The following is a 25,436-nucleotide window of genomic DNA, read 5'->3' as shown; positions in this document are numbered from 1 at the left end:
AATATGTAAACTAGAAAGTAAATGTCTATATGCTACATTACCCAGAAGGCTTAGCCAGAAGTAGGTCTGAGCTATGTGGTAGGACAACAGTTGTGTTGTTTGAGCAATGAAGTTTTAATATATTGTTACATGTTGGTGTTCCTGTTACCTTTGTAGAAAAGGTTACAAACTTTTTTTCAGTTGATGTGCGCCTTTGAGCGCAGCTCCAAGACAAATTGTACTGGCAAAAATGAAGCAGCTTGGTCAAAATGTGCAGGAAAGTATCAAGCAGAGCTGGGCAAATATTTTGACTCGGGAACCACATTTCCAGGAACACGAATACCAAAAGTTACGATGTCCGATAGAGTTCTAAAAACGTTATGACAGACCACCTCAAAAAACGGATTGGAATTTTACAGTTTTTTACTGAACGGGACACCCAAAATGTGCATTAAAATAAATAAAGTGGGATTTACAATATTAGCTATGAACAATAAAACACTGAATATTAACAACATATGAACATCGCTCCTAAATACTTCTCAGACCAAGCAAAACACAACACAAATGTAAAAAACATCAAAATATGAATGCAAAGTGTAATAAACACCTACAATATGATATATTATCACATAAAAATCTGTTTCTGCATCTGTTTCTGACACAAGCGTTTTGGGCTGGCTGCTCTGAAAACAAACCTCGCCCACTCTGGTTTGTACCTCATCTGAGCTGCTGTGACGTAGATTACCGTAATAACTCATATAACACCCAAAAGCGCAGATTTCGACCATTGAAATACTTTCTATAGTTCAAGATAAGGCTGCAGCTAACGATTATTTTTCTATCGATTAATCTATAGATTATTTTTTCGATTAATCGGTTAATCTATAGATTTTTTTTCGATTAATCTATAGATTATTTTTCCTTTTACCGATTATTTTTTTTATTTAAAATGAAGATGAAAAAATAAATGTTGGCCAGTTTTTTCAAAAGGCATGACTTTTATATACAAAAAAAAAAGTATGGCCACTCAGTCAACATTGACAACAACATGACAAAATATTCTGTAACAATGTAAACATTTAAAACTTTTAACATTTAACAAAATTAAAAGTAGCTTATTTGCTTTTTAATGTGCAAATATAAAAGTAAACATCCAGTGCAAATCTTAATATTCTGCAATAGTATAAGCATTTCTAAAGTAAAGGTATTGCTTAATTTGCTTTAAAATGTGCAAAAATAAAGATAAACATCCAATACAAAAAAGTGCAAAACGAAATATTCTGTAACAGTGTAAACATTTCAACAAAAGTAAAAGTATTGCTTATTTTGCTTAATAACACAACAATGATGGTATGATTAAAGTGAAGGTTAATTGTTGGTTTGTACATAGTATATGTAACTGTTAATGTTGTAAAAGGTATTTGCACAACTAATTAACGTTAGCGTTAAAGAGGAGCGCGTCTTTGTAAACACTGAACAGGCATGCCAAACGCGCCTCTCAGAGCGAAACAGTGTTTTAGTTTATGAATTTACAACGCAGATACAAATGACACATTCATGATTTTGTGTAATGATGACAATGTATACTCACGCGGACGATTGACTAGTTGATGGTGATGGCAAGAACGCTGTCGGGTGTTTTCTTTTCAAATGTTCCTTCATAGCCGTTGTGCTGCTATGATAGGCCATTTCCGCTCGACACAGTGTGCATACAACAACTGTCAAGTGTTTTGCTTTTTTCGCTGTGCTTATCCCACACTTGAAGGGATGTACCAATGCTGAATGTGGCTTCTGGATTTCACTCAAAAGACCAGACCGTAGTTACTTTTTCCTTTTATTTTCCTTTAGTTTGCAACAGTTTTTCCAACCAAGAAACAGCTTCTTTTTTCTTCTTTAGTCTTTTTAGCAGTCTTTAGCAGTGTTAATAGACTTTAGTTTCTTTAGCTGTCATTAGCTGTCTTTAGTAGCCTTTAGTAGCCTTTAGCTTCTTTAGTAGGTGAAAAACCTTTAAGGACAAAACACCACAAGATTAACATGCTGTAAAAAATCAATCAATTATCAATCCCATAATTTACAACTATTAATTAGCTATCAAACTCTTAACCATTAAACAAGTGCAAGAAAATGGACACATCTTTTCCCTTTAAGTTAAAACAGATTTTAAATAAATTGTCTCAACATAAATGCACCAAGATACATATAAAATACATTTAACACCAGAAACACAATAGATAAATGCAACAGAAAACCCAATATGCAAATACATAAATACCTAACCAATTAACCACCTATTTAGATACATATTTAAAATCCATATTCAATATAAATATATTATTAATTTAGCAGTGAAACACTCAATCTTAAACGCTGTCTACTGGTAGAAAAATGCCCCTTTTTCTACGCCCTCACCAACACAGTTAAATCCAACACTTTAAATTGAGCGACTTCACCCTCCCGATGAAGCAAACTGCTCCAACATTTATCAAACTAAGCAAAGAATATCAACACTAAACAACAGTTACATAACACACTGTGTGTATTTAGCCTCCAGACTAAGCACGCTACATGCACACAACCCCCCCTCCCATCTCACCAGCGCAACAGGTGCACCACACCCACGAAGAGAAATATTAAATCTTACATACTTTTGGCACAACTCTGGGTTATCTGTAATGAACTAAACCTTTTTCCACTCTGCGCTGGCGTCTTTTGTACTCCTTGATTTGACACAGTGGTCTAATTACCGGGCTCGCGCACCAGCAGATGAGACAGGAGCGCGCCGCGTTATACCTGCGCGCGAACGTAAACTGATCGGCTCTGATTTTATAAGCCGACTGGCCGAAATAATGCCGAATTATATACATTTGTTTATTGAAATACTCCCACACTTTTGATGACTTTTGGCGTGCTTTTTTTCCCTCGCTCGCACCGCTCGCATCATCTGCTTTGCGCTCCGCCATGACGGCAGTGTGACGTAAATATGCGACGCGTCGAAGCATAAAAACGACGTCGACGTATTTACGTAACCGATGACGTCGACTATGTCGACGCGTCGTTTCAGCCTTAGTTCAAGACTTACGGTCATTTAAAAACAGCACTGCACATCATAATGGCGGCGACAGTTTTGATGTTAAAGGTCTAAAAAACTATGTAGAACATCCGGCGGGCCGGATTGAAAATTTTAACAAGTGGCCCGCGGGCCGTATTTTGCCCAAGTCTGGTATAAAGCATAATTCGCGTGGATTGGTTAAATTTGTTTGAATTGGTGCAATCATAACAGTACCAATTCCTGGAGGGACTCAGTAAAATAACTCTTCACGTGAACATTTTGCATAGTTTCATATAAAACAACACTTTACCTGGGATCTCTTCAGTGAACGTGACATTGAGAAAAGGCCCTGTCATCTTGCTGAAGTCTCGGGTCGTTGCCGTGACGGAGATGTTGGCGTGGACTTGAACTTTCTGGATGGTCCCATTGGAGCAGAAATCTCCCACAGAGAAGCCCTGGCTCTCTTCCACATGCAGCGAGACAGGGCTGTTACACTCCTGGCCAGGCAGGGACTGTTGAAGACCACCTGATGGCGACACCAGATCAATGGTGCTGTCCTGAGGGATGTTTAAGTGCCAGGTGAAGCTGTGGAGGGGCATCCGAAGACAGGAATCCAATATGGGCACGGTGAGGAGTGTCTCAGAACAGGAAGCCACATTTTGACAACCTGTTGTTATCAATGCATATCACGTGAAAATGTGAAAAATGTACTCCTATGCAAAATGATAGTCCATATTAACAAGAGCATCTCACCAATAAATTGACTTGCTGTCAATTGCACGTCTTCATTGGGACAGTCAAGAAAGGAGAGTTCGGCCTGAGCGCCTGCAGCCACGTTTATCTTCTTTACAACCTCAGTGTTCACGCTCATCTCGCAAAAAGGATCGGAACCCACCTTCTCGATCTGCAAGGCCACTTCCGGTTGTTTGCTCAGGTCCACCGTGCAAAGAACTGAGAAAGTCAAGGAAATAAAGCACAAGAAGAGTATTTTCATTATAATGTACGTCTTGTGAAAAAATACATATACTGTATAAGCCTATAATAATGCTGTAATGTTCACATTATCCCAAAATGTAAGGATTTTTTTCAGCATTTTCCACTGTCAAATTTGGTGCACGTCCAGATAAAAAGGATGGAACCATTATTGTTAGGGTGTTTAAACATTTGTTAACATTCTAAGACGTGGCTTAGTGTTTGGGGAGGGGCGGCCTCGGATAAGTCACATCAATCACTCTGTCCTAAAAGAGCACAGCCTGTAGGTTCAATGTGTACAATTAAATATCTTAAATGCTCAGACAACAATGTTTTATGCAAGTTTTGATTGAGGTGTGCCGTTTGTTCAGGGGAAAGACGTTAATGTGTCCTGTATTTATGTTAGCATTAAAGATGGTTAAGGTTAGCTGCTTCTCCAGGAAATGAGCAGTATGGTGGAGGTAGAACTAGAACATATCCCTCTGATAGCTCAGTAGATTAAAAGGAAAATGAATAAAGGAACTAAATACTAATGTACCTGGATGACCACTTCTCATGACAGACACGCTGTATTTCAACGAGAGCCCCTGCAGTGTGGTGTTGGTTTCACAGTTCTTCAGCACCATGTTGAAGTTGCCTTGCTGGTGATTCGGCTGCTTATCAGTCAGACCCACTTTGGTCACCTTCTTTTTGTCTTTTCTGTATTCCACTTCCACGTCCTTGCTGAGGCACTCTGGGGCCGTGTGCTGGTGAAAATGAACCGTGTAGTTGTGCATGTCCGGCACGTTGAAGTCCCACTGCATCTGTTGCTTGTCTGGGAAATCATTGGGGTAGTTGGCAGATATGAAGGCCGTATCAGAGACACCCCGGGGTAGGTTGACTTTCACTGTGGCTATCACTGAAAAAGAAAGAGCGGAGAATATTGTGGCGTCAGAGAAAAGTATTTTCTGTAGTAAGAACACTTAACAGAGACAAAAATCTGATGTTTGATCAAATGCTGAGATATTAAAATGAATCTGATAAAGATCATGTTATAAATAATAAATATTAAACTATATTGGACGCTGGTAGTTTGGATTGACTGGAATTGTGTATATTAGTTTGTTTTGTAAATTGAGCTACACCCTTACATAAACAGTCAACTTTTTATAGTAGGTTTTTTGTCATCCCACAAAAATACAATTGTATAATGTTTATCAATTATTTTGTATTTTTAAGAGTATTTATTCCCCTACCATAAAGCACACAAATAAGCCCTACCCCTTACAAAAAGGACTACTAATCTTAAATTGTTATGGGATAAGCGGATCTCTTTCAAAGCTCTCAACAACATTGGGCAAGACCAAAGAGCTGTCAAGGGATCTCAGGGACAAAATCGTAGACCTGCTCAAGACTGGAATAGGCCACATGAACCACAGTAATAACAAGTTTTAAGAGAATATTTAAAAATTAAGCTTTTCAATGTGGCCCGCTGGACATTCCCAAATTATTTTTTTGGATCTTTAAGATGAAAACTGTAGCTGCCATTATGATGTGCAGTGATGTTTTCAAATGACTGTAAGTCTTGAACTATACAAAGTATTTCAATGGTTGGAATCTGCGCTTTTGCATGATATACTAGTTACTATGGTAATCTAAATCACAGCAGCTCAGACGAGGCCCCAAGCAGTGTGGGTGGGGAGCGTTTCCACAGAGTGTTTCCAGAGCGGACAGCCTGAAACGTGGGTGTCAGGGACAGACGCAGAAGGAGATTTTTACAACAAAGTTCTAAAGCTTAGTGATTGATCAGATGTATCAGATTGTAGGTGGGGTTTTTTTTAACCCTTCACGTTCATATTTTGCGGTTTGTTGTATTTTTGTTGCGTTTCGCTTGATTGTAAAATATGTCGATCGAGAGGGGGTGTGACATTCATATGTTGTCAATATTCAGTGTTTTATCTTTCATAGTCAATATTTTATATCTCACATTCTCTATTTTCATGTACATTCTGGGTGTCTCACGGTAAAAAAAAATTTTAAATTCCATTCCGTTTTTAGAATTTAATCAGACATTATTGTGAGGTTTTGTATTAGTGTTCCTAAAAATCAGATATACCGGCCCCTAGAAACATTTTTTCTCTAAATTTGGTCTCCCCGAGTCAAAATAATTGCCCAGGCCTGATCAAGAGAGACGCGCCAGACCTTGTAAGGCACTACCTTCTCTCCAGTGCTGGTATAGCTACTGTTTGTACTTACTCCATTTGTAGAATAACTTGTTAATCTTCAATTCTTGTCTTCTTGCCTGATTCAGACAAGCCATTAGAACGAAATAACCTGGGAGGACTTTCCTTTACAAGCTTGTTGAGAAGGAGACCACTATTGACACAATAATTTAGAAATGGAAGAAATACAAGATAATGGTCAATCCCCCTTGATCTAGAGCTCAATACAAAGATCTAACCTTGTGAGGTCAGAAAGATTGTAAAATTGCTGGATAATAATCTGAGACCACAGTCATCAAGAAAAATCATTAATAGCACACTTTGCTTAGATTGGATCGCTGCAATCCCTGCGTAGTCCCCTGGCTGGAAAACATATTCAGGCCTGTTTGTGGAAATTAACACAAATGACTCAAAGACGATTTGATATTGTCAAATGAAACCAAAATTAAGGTATTTGGCATCAAGTCCAACATTTTTAATTTGAGCCCAACAGCAGCATCTCTACTGTTAAACACTGGGGTGGAAAACTTCTGCTTTGGGATTGTTTATTTGACCAAAATCCCTCCTGAGGCGTTTGCAACCCCAGTGACCAATTACACTGGGAACAGCTTCAGACCAGCGCAGGAGGCCGAGACGTGGGTGGAGAAGCAAGCCTCAGCGGGAGGAGGATGTCGGTTTGAAAGCTGTGAAAGCTAGACCACTGCTAAAGGTTTGAGTTCCAGTGATTGGAAAACAAAAGTTATGTCGATCTCTAGCTATAAGATACTGCCAGCAAGTTTTGGGGCGGATCTTCAGGCGTTCACTGTGGCATTTTCTACATCATCCTAACGGCGGGGGAGGCTTGTACTCAAATTATACTCGCAATTTAAAGCATAACAAAAAACAGAGAGATTGCTTGTACAGTGGAACCTCGATTTCGAACCCCTCGTTTACAATTTACAAACTACAGACCAAATAAAATATGCTCTGGTGTACAAACCTTGTCTCAGTGTACAAATGTTCCACCCACCCAGTGTGTGCCTAACAGCACATCCATTGTGGACTGGTTGATCAATCTCCGGTGCTCATTCAGTCAGCACAGCAGTGTTGTTGTTCGCTACTGTGCTCTTTGAATGTTTTTTTTTTACTTTTTAAAGTATTTTTGTAGTTCTGCTAGCTCAATATAAGTCAAAACAAAGTAACTGATGTGTGGTTTGAAACATTCAGGAAGATGTCTATGAATGTTCTCATTCATTCAGGTCATTGTCATCTCAAGGCATTCAATCGATCGCAACTGGACTGTTTGGTTTGTCCTAGAAGACTAGATCTGACCAATTTAAGTCTATGAGCACAAACTGATGAAGCCTACTCGGATGAGCGGCGAAATGTCTTCTAAGACAAACCAAACAGTCCAGTTGCGATTGATTGAATGCCCTGAGATAACGTTCAGGAAGTAACCACAGCATTATCTACACTGCCTCCTCCCCCACATCTTCCTCCCTTCTGCTGCAAGAAAATTAACCAACAAGGTAAAGTTAATTTATTTTTCTTATTCTTAACCTTTGCAGCGACATGGCTTTTAAAATTAAGGAGTTTTGTGATTTCAAACTGTGAGTGCACCACTGGGTTAGTGACAGTGTGTGCGTGTGTCGGTAGAGCAGCTGCATTTCATGAGGACAGTTCCGCTGTTGTTGTTTTGACTTTGTTATCAAATAGAAAGTTGATCCATCACCCCCTTGTTATGTTTGTTTGATATACAGTAGTGCATAGCGGTTTATATTGTGTTCAAAGTGTACAAACCTTTACTAAAATACAGACTTTTGTCAAGGCTGTAACCCATTATCCATGTTTATATTGTTTCTTATGGCGAAATTTGCTTCAATATACATACTTTCCTATTTACGAACCCTTTTCAAGAACCAGTTAAGTTTGTAAATCGTCAGTTCCACTGTATCCCGAAAAACTTTCTAGTTAAGGTACTTGGAAGGTGTATTACTACTGTACTAGTCTAGTCATTCGAAATTTCCCGAAATTCCACAGAAAATAAAAAGGCATTGGTTCAAACAAAAAAAGAAAAGAAAGTGTATGTTTTTAACTGAGTACCGGTTTCGGCACCATTTTAAAAGCACTGACTTGGTGCTAGCATCAGTTAAATGTAAACAATACTTAGTTTTATGCGAATGAGAAAAGTATCAATCAAAAACATGTATCACATGGATGAGCAGTATACACTTACTGCTGGTCTCGGGCCCAATGCTGAGTTTGAAGTCAAGAGGGTCCATCTTCCTGTCCCCTGGTACCCGGAGAAGCATGCGGCCCTTGTAGAGCACTCCGATGCTAGTCACAGCACCCCCCTTGCAGAAGGTTCCAATCATGGCAGGCCCAGTGCGCAGATAGCTAACAAGTGTGTATGTGTGCTCATCTGGACAGGTGTCTTCATTGGCAATCTGCTGCATTCCCGGCTCAGGGAAATCCAGCTGAAAGGTGCGAGTGGAGTCGACTTTCAGATCCCAGGTGAAGGTCCGGTTGAAGTCTGGGAAGAGCGTGGACTCAGCCTGGACACTAGTATCAGAGCAGGAAGTAGCTGTGCAGTCTGGAATCACAAAAAAATACAAGTTTTTGTGAATTTGTTGCAGATTTTTTGAGCCAATGAATTTGAACTATTTCATTGTAGGCAAGGAAAATGGGCAATATTTAAAGATATTTTTTAACCTACTTGACTACAGTGACAACAAAGCTTTTGTACATGCACAAATATTTCTTCCATTGGATAACAATCTAAAGAGATATTTAAATGGACCCATTTTGTTAGTGGTTGTGGTAGAATTCAGATTAATATTGCTATGGTTTTATTTTGAAGCTCACTTTGCACTGAACAGGAAGTCACTGTGTGCAGGTTTTTATGCTGTAAAACGTATACTGCTGTTGTCGTTTAAGGCTGCTAAGAGGACGTTGACAATACTACAACACATTTTGAAACAAACAGCCCCTTTTTCTTATTGAAATGACCATTAAGTCTTACAATGAATGTCGACAAAAGTCGTTGATTATGTATGTTAAAATTTACTTACACGGGCACTTTTTAGTAATAAGACAAACACAGTGTACGGTGGCGGACAGGAGCAAACGCACGGAAACGTCAAAAACACACACAAATATGGAGTCAGAACAGTGATAAAATTCTAGCGTGGACTCATTTTGTGTGTGCGTGGAATAATTTAGCACATATTTGGCCTTAATTTACACTCGCGCAACCTCTCTGTGTGTGCGTGCGGCGCCTTTTTGCCTGCACAATGACTCTTTCTTTACTCGCGCGACATTCAATTGTTTTGGCACATAGGATACACAGCGCAGCAACTCCTCTCCTTTCTGATTGGTCACAAGTTTGAGCCAATCTGAAGCAGAGTAACGGGGGAACCATGGCGGGAGGATTTGTGTGAAAATTTAGGATATACAGCCTCCACTCAGTGGAAAATTAGGTAAGTTGAGGTACCTGACCAGGAAACAGTGACCAATCAGAAAGGAGAGGAGTTCCTGGGCTGTGTATTCAATGACCACTTTTAAGTATTAAAACGGTGGAACGTTACACACGATGAAAAAAGAAAAAGAAGCATTGAGGGAGACGCCAAGTGTTTTTTTACACGCAAAAATTTTGCCGCTGTTCTTTTGTCCAAAATACACACAAATCGCTAAAACACATGCCATACGGGGAAAACAATCAAAGTGCGATGAAACCGAAAGTTAGCATGCTTTTTTCTGTATTTATTACACTTTTTTCAACAAAACTATAGAACTACCAATTTAATGTGCTAATGTTAGTGTTCAAATTCACAGTACCAGCGTACATTTTATTTTGCAAAATGTACTTGACTTTAGGAGTTCAATTACGACAAATAGACCAACTATAGGATGAGGAAGTTTTTGCAGCTCATTCGCCGATTCCGTTGTGTTGTTCTCGTATCGCATGCGTTTTGGGGTTTATGTAAGTTTTGGACATTCCTGTGCACCATCTCCACACTTGCGTGTTGTGTTTTGTGAAGTTACATGTGTTTTGGGTGTCATAACGTGTTTTCCCCTGTCCGCTGTTGCCACGATGGAGCAAGCAGCAAAAATCAGCAAAGGCCCTATGGTAATTCCTTTGTTTATTATTATTTGTAACACTACCATTGCATTTTTGAGGCCCTTAACATGCATGAAAACCCACCAAATTTCGCAAGTGCATCCAGTCCGGCGAAAAATGTGAAGAGCCTGTAAACGAGCGCAGTCTACAATAACACCAGAAAAAGGTAATAGATTTTTTTGCTTATCGTTTTTAATGTAGTCACTAAAAAGATTGGAGGTCATTAGAAACTTGAACAATCATCAATTGTGCAATAAATAGCAACAATTTAAAAAATTTAGCAAAATGATTAAACAAATATATGTTATTACCAAATAACAACAGATTGATTTTTAAATGTATGTAAAACCTTTTTTTTTTTAAGCCTTTTTAAGAAAATATAATTCCTAGTAAATTATGCAAATTGTATGATGACCACTCCACCTAGTCACCCCCCCACAGGTATCTCAGCAATCTAAGGGAAACCCTGGATTTAAATTGTAGGAGTGTATCTTCTAATTATTAAATACAGTGGTACCTTTACCACTGTAATTGGTAAAGTGCCTCACATTACAATTGTTTTGGAGATCGGAGCCGTTTCTCGGCTAATTTTTAACTTTAAATTGGAAGCAAAAATGTTGGTTATAAGGCAGCCACAGATACCTCCCTATCGATAGTTGGTGTAGTGAATTCCACAGTGAACCCTGTAAGACCCGCGCAACATCCAATGTTTCACATGACAGCATTAGCTAGTACTAGATAACAAGACAATACTTTTTCATTTCGTTGTAAAGCGTTATGCTCATACTGCTTAGTTAAGTCGGTTTCCTACACACCTTGGCCATGTTTTCCAATGATTTCTTTAATTTAATGGATATAATCCGCTACTTTTTTTCAACACTATTCTTCATACTCACTTTCTTGAGACCTATGGTTGGATAAACAAAGTATTGTCTGAAACCGACTTAACTAAGCAGTATGAGCATAACGCTTTACAATCTGCACCTTACTAAAGTAATTGAAGTGGATGCAGGTTGTAACGAAATGAAAAAGCATGGCAAATTTGAGAGTAAATCTACTCTTCAATGCAGTACAACAAATTAATGTCAGGTGTTAATATTTACGTACCGATTTCTCTGTTGACCTCCACAGTGAAGACTTCTTCAGGGCTAGGACAAGTGAACTCGACTGAGGTATTTCGGGCTTCGCTCAGGGTTATTTTTTTTGGATCGCATTTCTGCGACGGGGGTTTGTCCACACACACACTGCAGTCATGTTCGACTGTGTCTCTGTGGATAATAATGTTGGTTTCTGGGTCAGGAAACACGGACAGCAGTTTGCCAACTGAGGATAAAGAAATACCAGATTTTAGATACAAAATTCCTGATCAATGATGTGTCAAAATCATGTTAAAAAAATTGGCATGCAAGACATTTGCCTCTGGGCGCTGCTTTGGCTGTAAATATTGTCCTGTCCAATTCTTGTCCTTGGGGCACCTCCACAGTCACGGTCGTCAATCCAAGAAGATCCAGACGGGACAACGGTCCACCACTGCAGTAGCTGTTGGCCTTGAGCTGGCCATCGCTTCTTGTTGTGCTCACAGTATACTGAGGGCCATCTTGACATTTATCTTGCGCTGACAACTGCTTCAGGCCGCCGCTAGAGGGTTCCAAGGTTAAGACAGTTCTCTCTGGGACGTTAATGTCCCATTTGAGGGTTCTTTTGAAATCCTTCATGAGATTGGGATCAAGTTCTCCCGTAGCAGGCGTGCAAGAATTCTTCGTACACTCTAAGAAAGGAAATGCAAATCATGATATTATGAAATTCTATAATAATAAATTTAAAAAATGGTAAAAAAGTTAAAATTATATAGAAAGTGATGGATTTTTTTTGTAATCTTACCACTGATATATATTGTTTTAACAGTCAAATATGACTGCTGTAAAAATAGTAATTTTTAAACAACTAGCAGTGACCAAAGACTGTAGTTACTGTACAGGGTGTCACTAAAGTCTAGGCAAAAATGCATATATTGTATTGTACAAATAATCTTATACATCATGTTTTTTGATTTTATAAAATCTAAATAATATTAATTATTATATTAATATAATATAAATAATATAAATGTTATTATCCTTTATAAAATGTATTGAATTTAAACCACTTAATTTAAGTTAATTAATTAATTAAGTTAATTATTAATTAAATTAAACATTTTTGTATAATGTTTGTACATTTGATGCTTAGCCTAAAGGGACCTATGATGATTTTAATATACATTTAAAACATTCCCTTGTGGTCTAAATAATCCATCCATCCATCAATATGTATTGGATATGCTTAGGTGTAAATTTTGCGTAAGTTTTGCTCCACAGTCACTTTTTGAGCCTGTCTGCAAGATTCTCAATTCTGTACTGAAGGCGTTCCTAGATCGCAAATGAAACCACGCCGCACCCTCTCCAAAAGTATCATAATGTACACAGTTTAAATATATATCTTGAAGTTGTCACTGCTATTTATTTTTCAGACACTGTTAAAAAAACAACAAAAAATACATATGGATTCACCCGGCCACAACATTAGGTACACATGCACGCTCACCAATCAATACAGACTGCATGAAAAAGCTGCTTTTCGCAGCATTTGTCACTTGATCTTGCACATCAGTGTTATTATGCGGATGTCAAGATTAGATGAAAATAATACTTTTACTAATACTCTTCACTGTTTTTGTGTTTTCTCATAGCCAGAGGGGGACGTCCTCACCCTCTGGCTGAGAGTCTTGCAGAGACTTCACAATGTTGCCAGACTGCAAAATCCCACAAACAGAGGCATTAAAAACTGTGTGCAAGCTCATGCCAAAATGAACAAACCTTATGATTTGACGCTTTGGCATTGTTTAACGCGAGTATCCAACATTGTAACAACATTTAGAAGTCAGGTAAGACAAAATTCATCATAGGTCACTTAATGACACCCTGCAATGTATATTAATAAGTTGATAATGTAGGGTTCAAACAATGCATTTGTATTTATGAAGGTTGTGTGTTATTCTAATGGCTTTTTATGTATTTGAATATTTTCTTCATGAACTAAGTATGTACTGTGTAAGCATTTAACAAGCTGTTACTAAATAAATTATGATATTATCAACTTGGACTTGTCCAAATATGCTCACCTATTGTCTTCTTCACCTCCACACTGTAGGACTCTTGAGGTTTGAGGCAACTAAACTCCAGCGAGAGACTCTGAACGTCGGTCAAGGTTTTTCCCGACTGGCTGCAGGTGCGAGCCGCGTCAACGCTGTAGCATAGCTCGCATTCTGGTTCTTGCGAGAACCTGCTGATCACCAGAGTGGTGCTGGAATCAATGGTTACCACCACCGTTCGACCCTCTAAAGAAGAGACAGTAAGCAGACATTTACTGGATTTACACTTTATGCCACAATATTAGCTACACCTGCAAAATTTAGTAAGATACAACACAAGAAAAAAATCTATTTTTAGAAAGGTAATACTAAGAGTTAGCACTGTTAAAGCAAAATGACTATGACAGTGTATGATAGGGCTGGGCAATATGGCAAAAAAAATGATAACGATTAATGTTTTCATATTATCCGATCTCGATTAATATCACCATTTCTTTTTTTATTATTAAAGCAGATTGTCCCGTGCAGGATTATACGGAGTACCACATCTCTCCTGTTTACTACTGCAGTATCTTGTAACAGACATTTCCGCCATGTTTGATTGAGGTATATATGCTCTTTGTTCATGTCTATATTTGTGTTTACTAGATGTGCAACGATACAGGTAACCCACGCTCCGGTCCGTACCTGGTTTTGCTTCTTTTGTGGGGGTAAAGAGAACAACTTTTTTTTCCTCTCAAAGTTATTTAGTTTTCATCACAAACATTCTGCAGTAAACAAAGCATATTTGGTGGTGTGAAAACCATAAGACTTTTTTTTCATGTTAACATTTACAAAACAACACTTTCAAATGGTAAATTATTATTTGTGGTATTTAATTACTTGTATACATCAACATCAGTCACCAGTGCTTTGGCAAACAAGCGGTGACCCAGATTGTGTAGTTTTTAAAACTCAAATTCTGTATCTCATTGAATGAAAATATAATTTTGAATTTGAAGTACTGTAAAATAACGTGTACCAACACATAAATGAATTTTAATGATTACGTCAGGAACAAAATGTTTTTTTTTTTATCCACAAACAAACAAAAAGAACACAAAGTTTCTGCAGAGTGTTTTAGTACATGTTATATCAGAGGAGTTGAATCTCTGCAGACACAAACAAAAAGTCTGATAAAAAATATTTGGATATAAAAATGCATTTTCTGATTAAATTAATGGGCAAAATTATTTGTGAGATGCAGCAGATAGTGAAAGTAAAGTTGCTGCTCCTTTTAAATGTTGTGTTTCAACTTCTATGCTAGTGTTAGTCATAGTTCTTTATTTTGTTCTTCTGGGCACCACTTCCAGCTGTGTCTGACATTCGCGACGGTGGAACGGGAGGTCGCGCACATACATGAACACAAACACTTTCACAAAAACACACGCAAACGTACACGAACACATGCACATTCACAGACACACACAGGATCACGGTTAATAAAGACTGATTGTTCCGTGCTTCCCTACTATTTACTACTGCGGTAACTTCTAAAATAAAATTTTCGCCATGTTTGATCAAGGAAATATGCTGATTACCGTGATCAAACTCAGATTAATTGCAATCAACGATTACAATCATATAATCGCGCAGCCCTACTCTATGATGCCATTGGGTACCGGTATATCTCAATGTGGCCAGTGTGTGTCTATTGCAGCACAGCACAGTAGATCCCCCGCTTGCAGGGGTTACGTTCAAAGACCACCAGCGAATGGCAAAAACAACGCAAAGAATAAGAATCACTAAAAATAGCTTTTTTTGATATTCTAAAACAGGAGTCTTAAACCCAATTTACATGGGAGACGCTGAAAGTAGACTCTGGGTGACGCTGGGCCGCTTAAAGCATTCACTTCAGAATTCATTTAATTGTTTTTAACCACGTGACTAAATTAGTTAACTACTTTTACTAGCAGCTATGGTTACCCTGAGTTATGGTAGGCCTAAAAAGGAACATACAGTGTAACCTCAATTTACGAACCCCTCTATACGCAAACTTTTTGATTTATAATTATTTATATCAAGCTAACTATGCCTCTGTGTGCGAACCACGTCTCTGTGGGGGACGCTTCATTCAGGCAAGAAAGCAAGGCGAAACTTTGATGGCGAGGCATAGCCTTCCACTTCACTTGCTGCGCAGTAGAAGTCACACTGTGTGTGTGTGCGCATGTTGGCAGAGCAGAGCATACAGCAGCTTGTGGTTTTGACTTTTTTTTTTTTTTTTTTTTTTTTTTACATGGCTAGTTGATATATCAGGCACTTGTTATGTGGTTTGATATATAGTACTGCATATTACTTTGTATTGTGTTCAAAGTGTACAAACTTTAACCAAAGTATGGACTTTTGTTTTATTCATATTTACATTGTTTCTTATGGGGAACACTAATTCACTATACAAACTTTTCGATTTACAAACCATGTTCAAGAACCAAAGTAAATTGAGGTTCCACTGTAATATTATTTTTTTCCTATCTTTAAAACACTTCCATGTACCGGTAGTCTAAATAACATGTAATGGTGGTTCTTTGGTCAAAATGTTGCTAAAATTATGTCTTACCGACTATCTGACCATCTCTCAGGATGTGCTGTTTTGTGGGCGGTCTTACTTGCGTGCTTTCACTTTGACATTGCCTGCTCCCTCTCAACCATGTTGTAGATATAGCGGTTCCACCTGGAGTCTACTGACAGATACTTTCGAACTACACACTGGTTTGCAATAGAAATGGCAACAGCAGAGGATGCATGTGCTTGTAAGAGCCAGTCTGCCCCACAACAAGAGGATAGCGTAAAAGAAGGAGCTTATCGACTACAATGGTGAACTTGTGCAAAACACTTTGGGTAAAGTTCTACCATATGTGGAGATATCCACTGATGTCACCAATGGAGAAAACATCTCAAATTGGGCAAATTCCAAATGGATCGTTTAGAGGAAGTATGAAGGAAAGCAAGATTGTTTTAGAAATGTCTCTACCATGATTGATTTTAAATTATCGGGACTTACGTAGATCCCAAATACACAAAAACAGTTACCAATATGTAAAAAAAGTTGGTTTTGCATAATACGTTCTAGGTCATTATAGGATATAATATTGCATGTAAAATATATATATATATATATATATATATATATATATATATATATATATATATATATATATATATATATATATATATATATATATTGACACTGTTGAGATTCCTAGAGATGGTCAGAGACACTTCAGGTTGCTTAACTTAACTTGCTTTTTGTGTTATCCAATGTGTTTGTTGTGCTGTAAATTTGGCCCGGGAATGACAACATCTGCCCCCGAGTTCAATCTAAAACTTTAAAAACAAACATTTTTGCCGCAAATTTCTATAACTATAAATTCCTAATATAAACAGTATATTTTTTGTACGAATACATTTTTAAAAAGACGTGTTTAGGCCATTTCCATAAAAACAAAAGGAGCTTTCCTAACCTGTTTTGAAAAAAAAAGATTCATTATAATTATTATACAAAATAATACATAGCGAGAATCGGTTTGAATCAGGAATTGTGTAGAATCGATTCTAAATCAAATCGTCACCCCAGGAATCGGAATCAGATTGAATCATTTGGTGCCCAAAGATTCACACTCCTAGGATCTACTGATAGACTTGATTAAAATAGCTCATCCTGCAATAGCCTATATTATATTTGAAATATTACTAATTCGTAATGTAAGAACTAGTTTGTGTAGTGAAACTGATTCTAGTAGCATGCACAGATCATAAAATAAACATTATAGATCTTAATAAACTTCTTACTTAGCTTTCCAGCAGAGGCCTGGAACACCACAGATTCCACCTGTGTCTTTGGTTGAACTCGCAGAGACACAACAGCTTCACTCAACAGGTCCAAATGGGTCACAGAACCCCCTGTGCAGTAGTGAGTGTCTGCCTTGCCATTGGTTCCAGGCGTGTCCACTGAATACTGATATCCATTATCGCATGGTTTCGACGTCTCCCGCAGTCCTTCTCCGAGAACATCAAGACCCACAACTATCTTTGCAGGCGCCTGAATCTGCCAGATGAAGGTTCTGGTAAACTCACTGAGGAGTAATGGTTGAGTTTCTACTGTCGAGGGGCTGCAGGTGTTCTCTGTGCATGCTGGACAAGAGAGACAGATAATATAAATACATTGGTTTTAGACGGAATTAAGTTATATTTGACCAAAATGTTGATACATGTATTTTTGATATGTAAAGTATGTGGTATTACAATTCAAAAACAAAACTTGATTCCTGATTTTGAGCAAGAAAATGGTACAGGTACATGAAACCAAATAACACAGAGAATCTATTCTTCGCACCTATAACAGCACTACTTAAAGTCCCCAACAACCTCTTGCTTGCTTCAGTCTCCCTCTTCATATTGCTCCTTCTTGACCTCAGCGCCACATTTGATATTATTGACCACTCCATCCCTATTTACCATCTGCAGCATAACATCGGCATAACTGGTCCTGCTCTCTCATGGTTCATATCCTACCTCACCAACGGACTCTAAGACGTCTCCAAAAACACACATACATTCTGCTCCATCCCATTAAATACATTATGTCCCTCAAGGCTCAGTGTTTGGTCCCCAATGTAACGATTAACTGTTTTAATAATAAACCGCGGTAAAACTCCCGATGGTTAGTATTACCGTTTTAAATTAATGATCATATTTATTTTCCACATGTTATTTATTGATTGTCTTGTATTTTAACTGTATCTATGAGTAGCCACCTGTAATTGTGTCATGTTCTCATGTTTGATGACAATAAAGCATTCTATTCTCTTCTCTTCTATTGTATTCTGTTCTAAACCCATGACAAATTAAAATGGAGGATACATTGATTTCAACATTTAAATAACAATAATGTGGCTCTTAAGAAGTAAGAATACATTTCAAGGTTTCTTCTGCCAAGAAATGTACTGTATATTGTGTGTCTATTCATTTATTTCATAAAAAGAATGTGTTAAAATATTTGTAGTGTATGTATAAGCACCTTCAATAATACTGTGATAATGATTACCATGATAATTTTGGTCACAATAACAATATGTGAATCGTGTGATTTATATTTATACAGAGCTTTTCTCTAGACACATAAAGCATTTTACATAGTGAAACCTGTTATCTACATATTTAAGCTACATTTAAACCAGTGCGGGTGGCACTGGGAGAAGGTGGGTAAAGTGTCTTGCCCAAGGACACAACGGCAGTGACTAGGACAGCGGAAGTGGGGATCGAACCTGGAACCCTCAAGTTGCTGGCACGGCCGCTCTACCAATCGAGCCACGCCGCCCCAATATGACTTTTTAATATTTTTGCATCCCTAGATTGTACTAGTGGTTGACTTATTTTTTACACATGTATGTCCAATAAAAAAAGTAATAATTTATCTGGAACATATTAAAGAATCATAAGCACACATTTTTTTCTCAAATTGTTAAATGTCCAAAAGGATTGGGGGGAAGCAGAGTTTGTCTATTGTAATGTTAAAATCTTACCTAAAATAGACTGTATAGTTTAAAAAAAAGGTTTTATGAATGCAATCCTGGAATGGATTATTTCCAGTTGTGTAAATTCCTGTAGAAAAATTGTTTCGATAGCTCAAGAAATCAGAAGTCCTGAAACAGTTCTCTACAGTACATTCAAGTCCAATGTGTACTGTACAAGTGGAGTAAATACTGTTTGTCAAAGGGATCATACAGGAACTGGGGGTCCAATTTTACAAAACCAGGGGGTCTGTACCGTGTAGGAAATCAGTACGGAGCTGTAACAAACCACAGGCTATGTACCAAAAAGTCCAAATTTGAACACTTGTACTGTTACACCCCTATAAATAACCTTAACAAACCTTTGTCTGGAGCCAAAGTAATGCATACAGACGTGTACAAAATCATTGAATTTGCATTGCCAAACTAAAACAAAGCTTTGCATAACAAGCTGATATCAATAGCCTGTCTGTTAACTCACCAATGATCTGAGTGACGGTAACTGTGTACGCCTGTTCTACAGATTGGGAACAGTTGAAGAGCAGCTTGACCTCCTTCTCAGGCACCAGCGCAAGGGTTGAATGGCAGGACAATTGCGTGTCGTTGACCCCGCTGATTATACAAACGGCACACTCCTCCAAGGGCAGGTTAGTTGACACCTTCACTGTTGAGTCTTTGTTGGGCTGGGCCGTCAGCTGCAGGCATTCTGAAGAAACAGATGAGAAGACATCGGATGACGTAAGAAAGGGTAACTAAAAGAAGATACACACAAGATGGCAGGCATTCCCAACTCTGGTTGTCTTTAAGCATTCTGAGGCAAAAATTTTGGATGCACACATTGTGTAAATGGTAAATGGCAAATGGGTTATACTTGTATAGCGCTTTTCTACCTTCAAGGTACTCAAAGCGCTTTGACACTATTTCCACATTCACCCATTCACACACATACACATTCACACACTGATGGCGGGAGCTGCCATGCAAGGGTGAAGTGTCTTGCTCAAGGACACAACGGACGTGACGAGGTTGGTAGAAGGTGGGGATTGAACCAGTAATCCTCAGGTTGTTGGCACGGCCACTCTCTCAACCTCGCCACGCTGAACATAAACTTTTTGAACTGCTGCCCTCGGGCAGGAGATACAGGACAATAAAATGCCGGACAAACCGATTTAAGAACACTTTTTACCCGAGAGCAATAGTGTCGCTGAACACAAGACAATAATGACTGTGCATGTGAGCTGTGTGCTTGGTATCTTTATGTATTTTTATGTATTTTATGTATTTTTATCTATTTATCTATGTTCTTATATTTTTATGTGTTATTATGAATCTGCACTAAATTAATTAGTTTTGCATATAATTTCGTTGTACAATGTACAATGACAATAAAGATATATTCTATTCTATTCTATGTGACCAAATCTGCTGGCTCAAAAGTATACATACAGCAATATATTTGGTTAAATGTCCTTTGGCAAGTTTCGCTGCAATAAGGTGCTTTTGGTATGTAAAGTGTATGTAAACTTTTGACCACGACTGTAGGTTGGAGAAAACAAAGAAAAACAGAAAATATTTGTGTATATTTTTACAGAGATAAAAAAGACGGATTTCCGACTATAGACACAAAAAACACATGCCTGCTTATTGTATCATTTCCTTTTGTATTATTTACTCAAAACTATTGTCTATCTACTTTCTAATTTACTGTTAATAGTTTGTTACTTTCTGTTGTAACACGGTTCCATCTATACGAACCAGAGGTGTGGACTCGAGTCACATGACTTGGACGCGAGTCAGACTCGAGTCATGAATTTGATGACTTTAGACTCGACTTGACAAAATGTAAAAAGACTTGCAACTCGACTTAGACTTTAACATCAATGACTTGTGACTTCACTTGGACTTAATTGAGCCTTTTGAATTGACATGACTTGACATGACTTGCTACTTTCCCCAAAACCCAAAGATGAAAAAGTTATTCGGGAGCGCTCCGTATTTTTCATTGTGTACTTGTCTATCAGCGTTGCGTGTGTCAGCTGGTGTGCTGTCAGTACAACAGCCAATCAAATTAGATCTACTTTGTTTTCATCACACAGCATTCATCCAATCAAATTGCAGGACAACCAACGAAGAAGACATGTCCAAACCACACGCCAGTGAACAAAAAATGATGCCTAAAATAATTTCGTTTGGGTATAAAAATTACGAGGTGGTCAACACAAAACAGTTTGCAGTATGCAACACATGCGGTTCGAAAATTACTGATGGAGAGGCAACAACTTCCAACTTCGTCCGGCATTTGAAGTTGCACAAAGAACGGTAAGTTTTGAATGTAAGATAACGTTTATTGGCTAAGTAACGTGACTTTTATTTGCTGTGTAGTTAAATCAGTGAGGCTGTAAACTCACTGCTAACGTTATAACGTTATTGCAAACACGGGAATCTGTTGCAGTTCACTACCTTATTCATACTTTTTGTTCAGTGATTTTTTTAAGCAGGGTTACGTTAGTCAATATATCACACGTAACGTTAGACGGCGGTCAGCAGCACCGCGGATTTTAGCCACCTAAAAAAAAGACAAAAATAGTAAAATAAAGGTCAGTTAAAATGTATACTATATTATGAATATGTGTACCGTTTTAGCTAGCTTTCTGACATACTGTTGGTTGTTTACCTCAGTGGTCCCCAACCACCGGGCCGCGGCCCGGTACTGGTCCGTGGATCGATTGGTATCGGGCCGCACAAGAATTTTTTTTTTTTATTATTATTATTTTTTTAATTAAATCAACATAAAAAACACAAGATACACTTACAAGTAGTGCACCAACCCAAAAAAACTCTCCCCCCCTTTTGTTCTGGGCATTGAACATGAAGACTCTTCCTTCACTGTTCCGAGTGGCCATGAGAGTCTTGGCAGTGCCTGCCTCCAGTGCTCCAGTGGAGCGAGTTTTCAGCCATGGTGGCATCATACTACGCCCCCATCGTGCACAAATGACTGACAGACTCTTGGCTAATTTGGTCTTTTGCAAATGCAATGCAGCATAGGGCCCTGACATATAAAAAGTCCAACTTTTTTGTTATGTTCACGTATATGTCATGTTTTTTCAATGTTAACACTTTTGTACAAATAAGTACATTTGCACTTTATTTTTCAATGTGTTTGTTCTGTAAAGGAATGAGTTAATGTTTAAAATGACTGGTTAATAGTGCTATTATAAAGTGCAATGTCAGCACAATTTTCTTTCCTGCAATTTAAAATGCACTTGTTTTAATAAATAAATACAGCATTTGAAAAGCATACACAATCTGTGTTAATATATTAGTCTGTGGTTAAAAAGACTTGAAAGGACTCGAAACTCAAAATGCAGGACTTAGGACTTGACTTGAGACTTTCCAGTCTTGACTTTGGACTTGACTCGGGGCTTGCCTGTCTTGACTCGGGACTTGACTCGGACTTGAGGGCAAAGACTTGAGACTTACTTGTGACTTGCAAAACAATGACTTGGTCCCACCTCTGATACGAACTAAGCAGATATTCTTCTGTTTTTTATTCATTATTTAATTAGTTTTTGCCATTACTACAAATTTGGGTATCGATCCAATACCAAGTAGTTACAGGGGTATATTGGTCATACCAATGCTGATACTTCAAATTTTCAAGATTAACATTTTTATCACAATTGTAATCAGACAAAAACACAGTATAGTTTTGTAACAACATAAATTCAATAATTATTTCATTTTTCCTTTTATTACATACAATGTTTCAAACAAAATAAAGTCAATATTTCAAAAATAATTAAACATGAGCAAAACTATTTATTGGCTCTGATTTATATATATATATTTTTTACACTAAAGGTTAACTGCACGCTTTTTTGGAATTTTGCGTTTTGTTCACAATCATAATGAGAAAGAATTCTAATTGGTAAAAAGCGGCTTGTTCTTAGTGACCAGCAATGCAGCAAAAGGGAGCGATCCATTTTGTCACTAAACCCCTTTAAAAATACATCTATAAACCGCCAACAATACTTCATTTACGTTCTGTAACCTGTATAATAACCAAGAAATAGTGACATTGTTATTGTAAGAGCGAACACTGAGGAACTCTTTTTCTATAGCGTAGTAAGACATTGTCTTGGAACGACATGCAAAGGCAGTAGTTGTAAGATAGCTTCGGCAAGAGATAAGATAGCTTTTGTGTTAGCAGCTTAATCGCGTTTGAGTTTGTAATACACAACACAATGCAATAATACGCCAATCTGTACTGACTGAAAAATATGAACAATCATATTACAGTATCTGTAAAGTTTTAGTCCACATTTCATGTTTTGTTTGTACATAGCCAGCTTGACAGTGTATGTAGTTGTAATGACAGGCATGGTGTGCAGAATGTATCATGATCAATATTAAAGTGACTCACTCGATGGACAGTTGTCTGTTTGGTGGAGCTGCCTGGGGAAGTTGATTACATGATTACAACACACTCGCGTTTGTTTCCGGAAGTAGAAACACACATTTGTTGCCGGAAGTGTGTTGCTATGGAAACGGAAATAAATGCACTGAGGAAAGAAGTTCCGGTAATACATAAAATTACCAAATTACGGTAAATATTGAACATATTACATATTGTTATGAACTTGTCTGTTACTACATTATATATATAGACTTGCACTTGCTCAGACTGGTACAAAAACAAAATTTTCAAAAAACTAAATTTAGAGCCTGCTGTGGGAGGCAAAAACTTTTAAAAGTTAAAGTTAAAGTACCAATGATTGTCACACACACACTAGGTGTGGCGAGATTATTCTCTGCATTTGACCCATCACCCTTGATCACCCCCTGGGAGGTGAGGGGAGCAGTGGGCAGCAGCGGTGGCCGCGCCCGGGAATCATTTTTTGGTGATTTAACCCCCAATTCCAACCCTTGATGCTGAGTGCCAAGCAGGGAGGTAATGGGTCCCATTTTTATAGTTGTGAACAAAATTGCAGCATTGTACGCAAATAAATAATTAAGTCTAACATTGAAAAGGCTCTATAGTCTAGTTTTGTAAGTGGATTAACACAGGCTTTCCCACTTTAGCGACGTGTAAAGCGACCACATTAGCCTTTCTTATCATACATGGTACATTATGTTTTTTATTGTTATCACATTTGATATTTTTTGTTTTTGTTTTTATTGTGTTAAATTTATTGCTGTTATTACTACTATAATTATCTCAATGATATGTTTTTATTAACTTATTAATGTATTATTTACATTTTAATTTTACATATATTTTATCATATGTTTCATACTATTTTTTAGATGCCGTTACTTTAAATTTTCCAGTGTGGACGTCTAAAAGGTGGTGTTATTCCTCAATCCGCAGGGCCATGCCATGTTTTGTTTTGTTGTTTGTGTGTCTCTCTGGAGCGTTTTCATTAATCAACTGAATCGATTAGTTCCATTAGAAAAAAAAAAGATTTGATTTATATTCTGTTGCTTTGATTAATTGTTTAATGAGTGTAACTAATAAAAATCTGGATCCCATGGAGAACTCACAACTTTAAATCCGTGACCATAGCTCTCGCAAGGCCACTGCAATAGAGCGCACATGAGAGCAAAGGTGTGTGGGTCGGGAGCAGTGATCTATGTGGCGGAGAACAACAGAACAATTATTTTTATTTTTATTAATGCACAAACTTTAAAAGTGCAATTTTAATGTTGATGATGTGCATTTATTATTAAAAAAATATACAAAAGAGTTATGACAATTAGGAAACTTCTTGTTTATTTCAACTGTTTTCTGCTAAATACACAATAGGGCTATAAAGTGTGTTTTATTAGATTACACCAGGGGTCCTCAAACTTTTTTGCACCACAGACCAGTTTAATAAGTGCATAAAAAACACAATTCACCATTAAGTTGAATAAATGGGAGCCAGGCCTTTTTTCCTTTGTAAAAAAAAAAACAACTCTCCAAAGATTGTTTTTATACTAATTTTCGCTAGCTTGTGGGCTTATTTTTTGGCTAACGTATCTAATGCGTTATATTATATATGATACGCCATCGTCGAGGACAACAGCATAGATTTATAATAAAATTATAGATACTTGCCATTAGCTCTAATGGATTTCTATGTCTTTCAAACACAAAGAGGATGAGCAATAAGTTTTAGAAGCCGAGTGACAGATGCAGTTTCATTGTGACCCAACATTGCTAGGTGCTAATCATACAAACTAACAATACCAAACCAGAATAAAACTAACACTTAATGTAATATTAACATGCTCACTGGGATGCCGACCGACGGGACGCTCACATAATTCCGTTCACATGAAGATTCCATCACAATCCTCTCCAAGGGTTAAAAAAAGTTCCTGCACCGTGCTGCCGTTGGCACGTTGTGTAAATTGTAAATAAAAACAGAATACAATGATTTACAAATTATTTTCTACTTATATTCAATTA

General features: G+C 37.6%; 1 protein-coding gene across 4 annotated transcripts in view; it reads right to left on the bottom strand.

Annotated features, from left to right (window-relative positions):
• Window positions 1–25,436, bottom strand: part of cdcp1b (CUB domain containing protein 1b) — a 65,005-nt gene that overhangs the window by 9,926 nt on the left and 29,643 nt on the right. For all 4 annotated transcript variants that reach the window (XM_061982799.2, XM_061982800.2, XM_061982803.2 and 1 more), the window contains 9 exons: window positions 19,464–19,688; window positions 17,262–17,603; window positions 13,464–13,679; window positions 11,721–12,071; window positions 11,411–11,626; window positions 8,420–8,776; window positions 4,542–4,901; window positions 3,785–3,982; window positions 3,342–3,698 (listed from right to left, as the gene is read on the bottom strand). In XM_061982799.2, coding sequence (XP_061838783.1) covers window positions 3,342–3,698; window positions 3,785–3,982; window positions 4,542–4,901; window positions 8,420–8,776; window positions 11,411–11,626; window positions 11,721–12,071; window positions 13,464–13,679; window positions 17,262–17,603; window positions 19,464–19,688 — 2,622 coding nt within the window. The remainder of the gene's footprint in view (window positions 1–3,341; window positions 3,699–3,784; window positions 3,983–4,541; window positions 4,902–8,419; window positions 8,777–11,410; window positions 11,627–11,720; window positions 12,072–13,463; window positions 13,680–17,261; window positions 17,604–19,463; window positions 19,689–25,436) is intronic.

The sequence above is a fragment of the Nerophis lumbriciformis genome, linkage group LG21 (assembly GCF_033978685.3).
Source record: "Nerophis lumbriciformis linkage group LG21, RoL_Nlum_v2.1, whole genome shotgun sequence".
Lineage (NCBI taxonomy): Eukaryota > Metazoa > Chordata > Actinopteri > Syngnathiformes > Syngnathidae > Nerophis > Nerophis lumbriciformis.
Note: the sequence above shows the minus strand (reverse complement) of the source record. Positions and strands in the feature narration are given on the sequence as shown.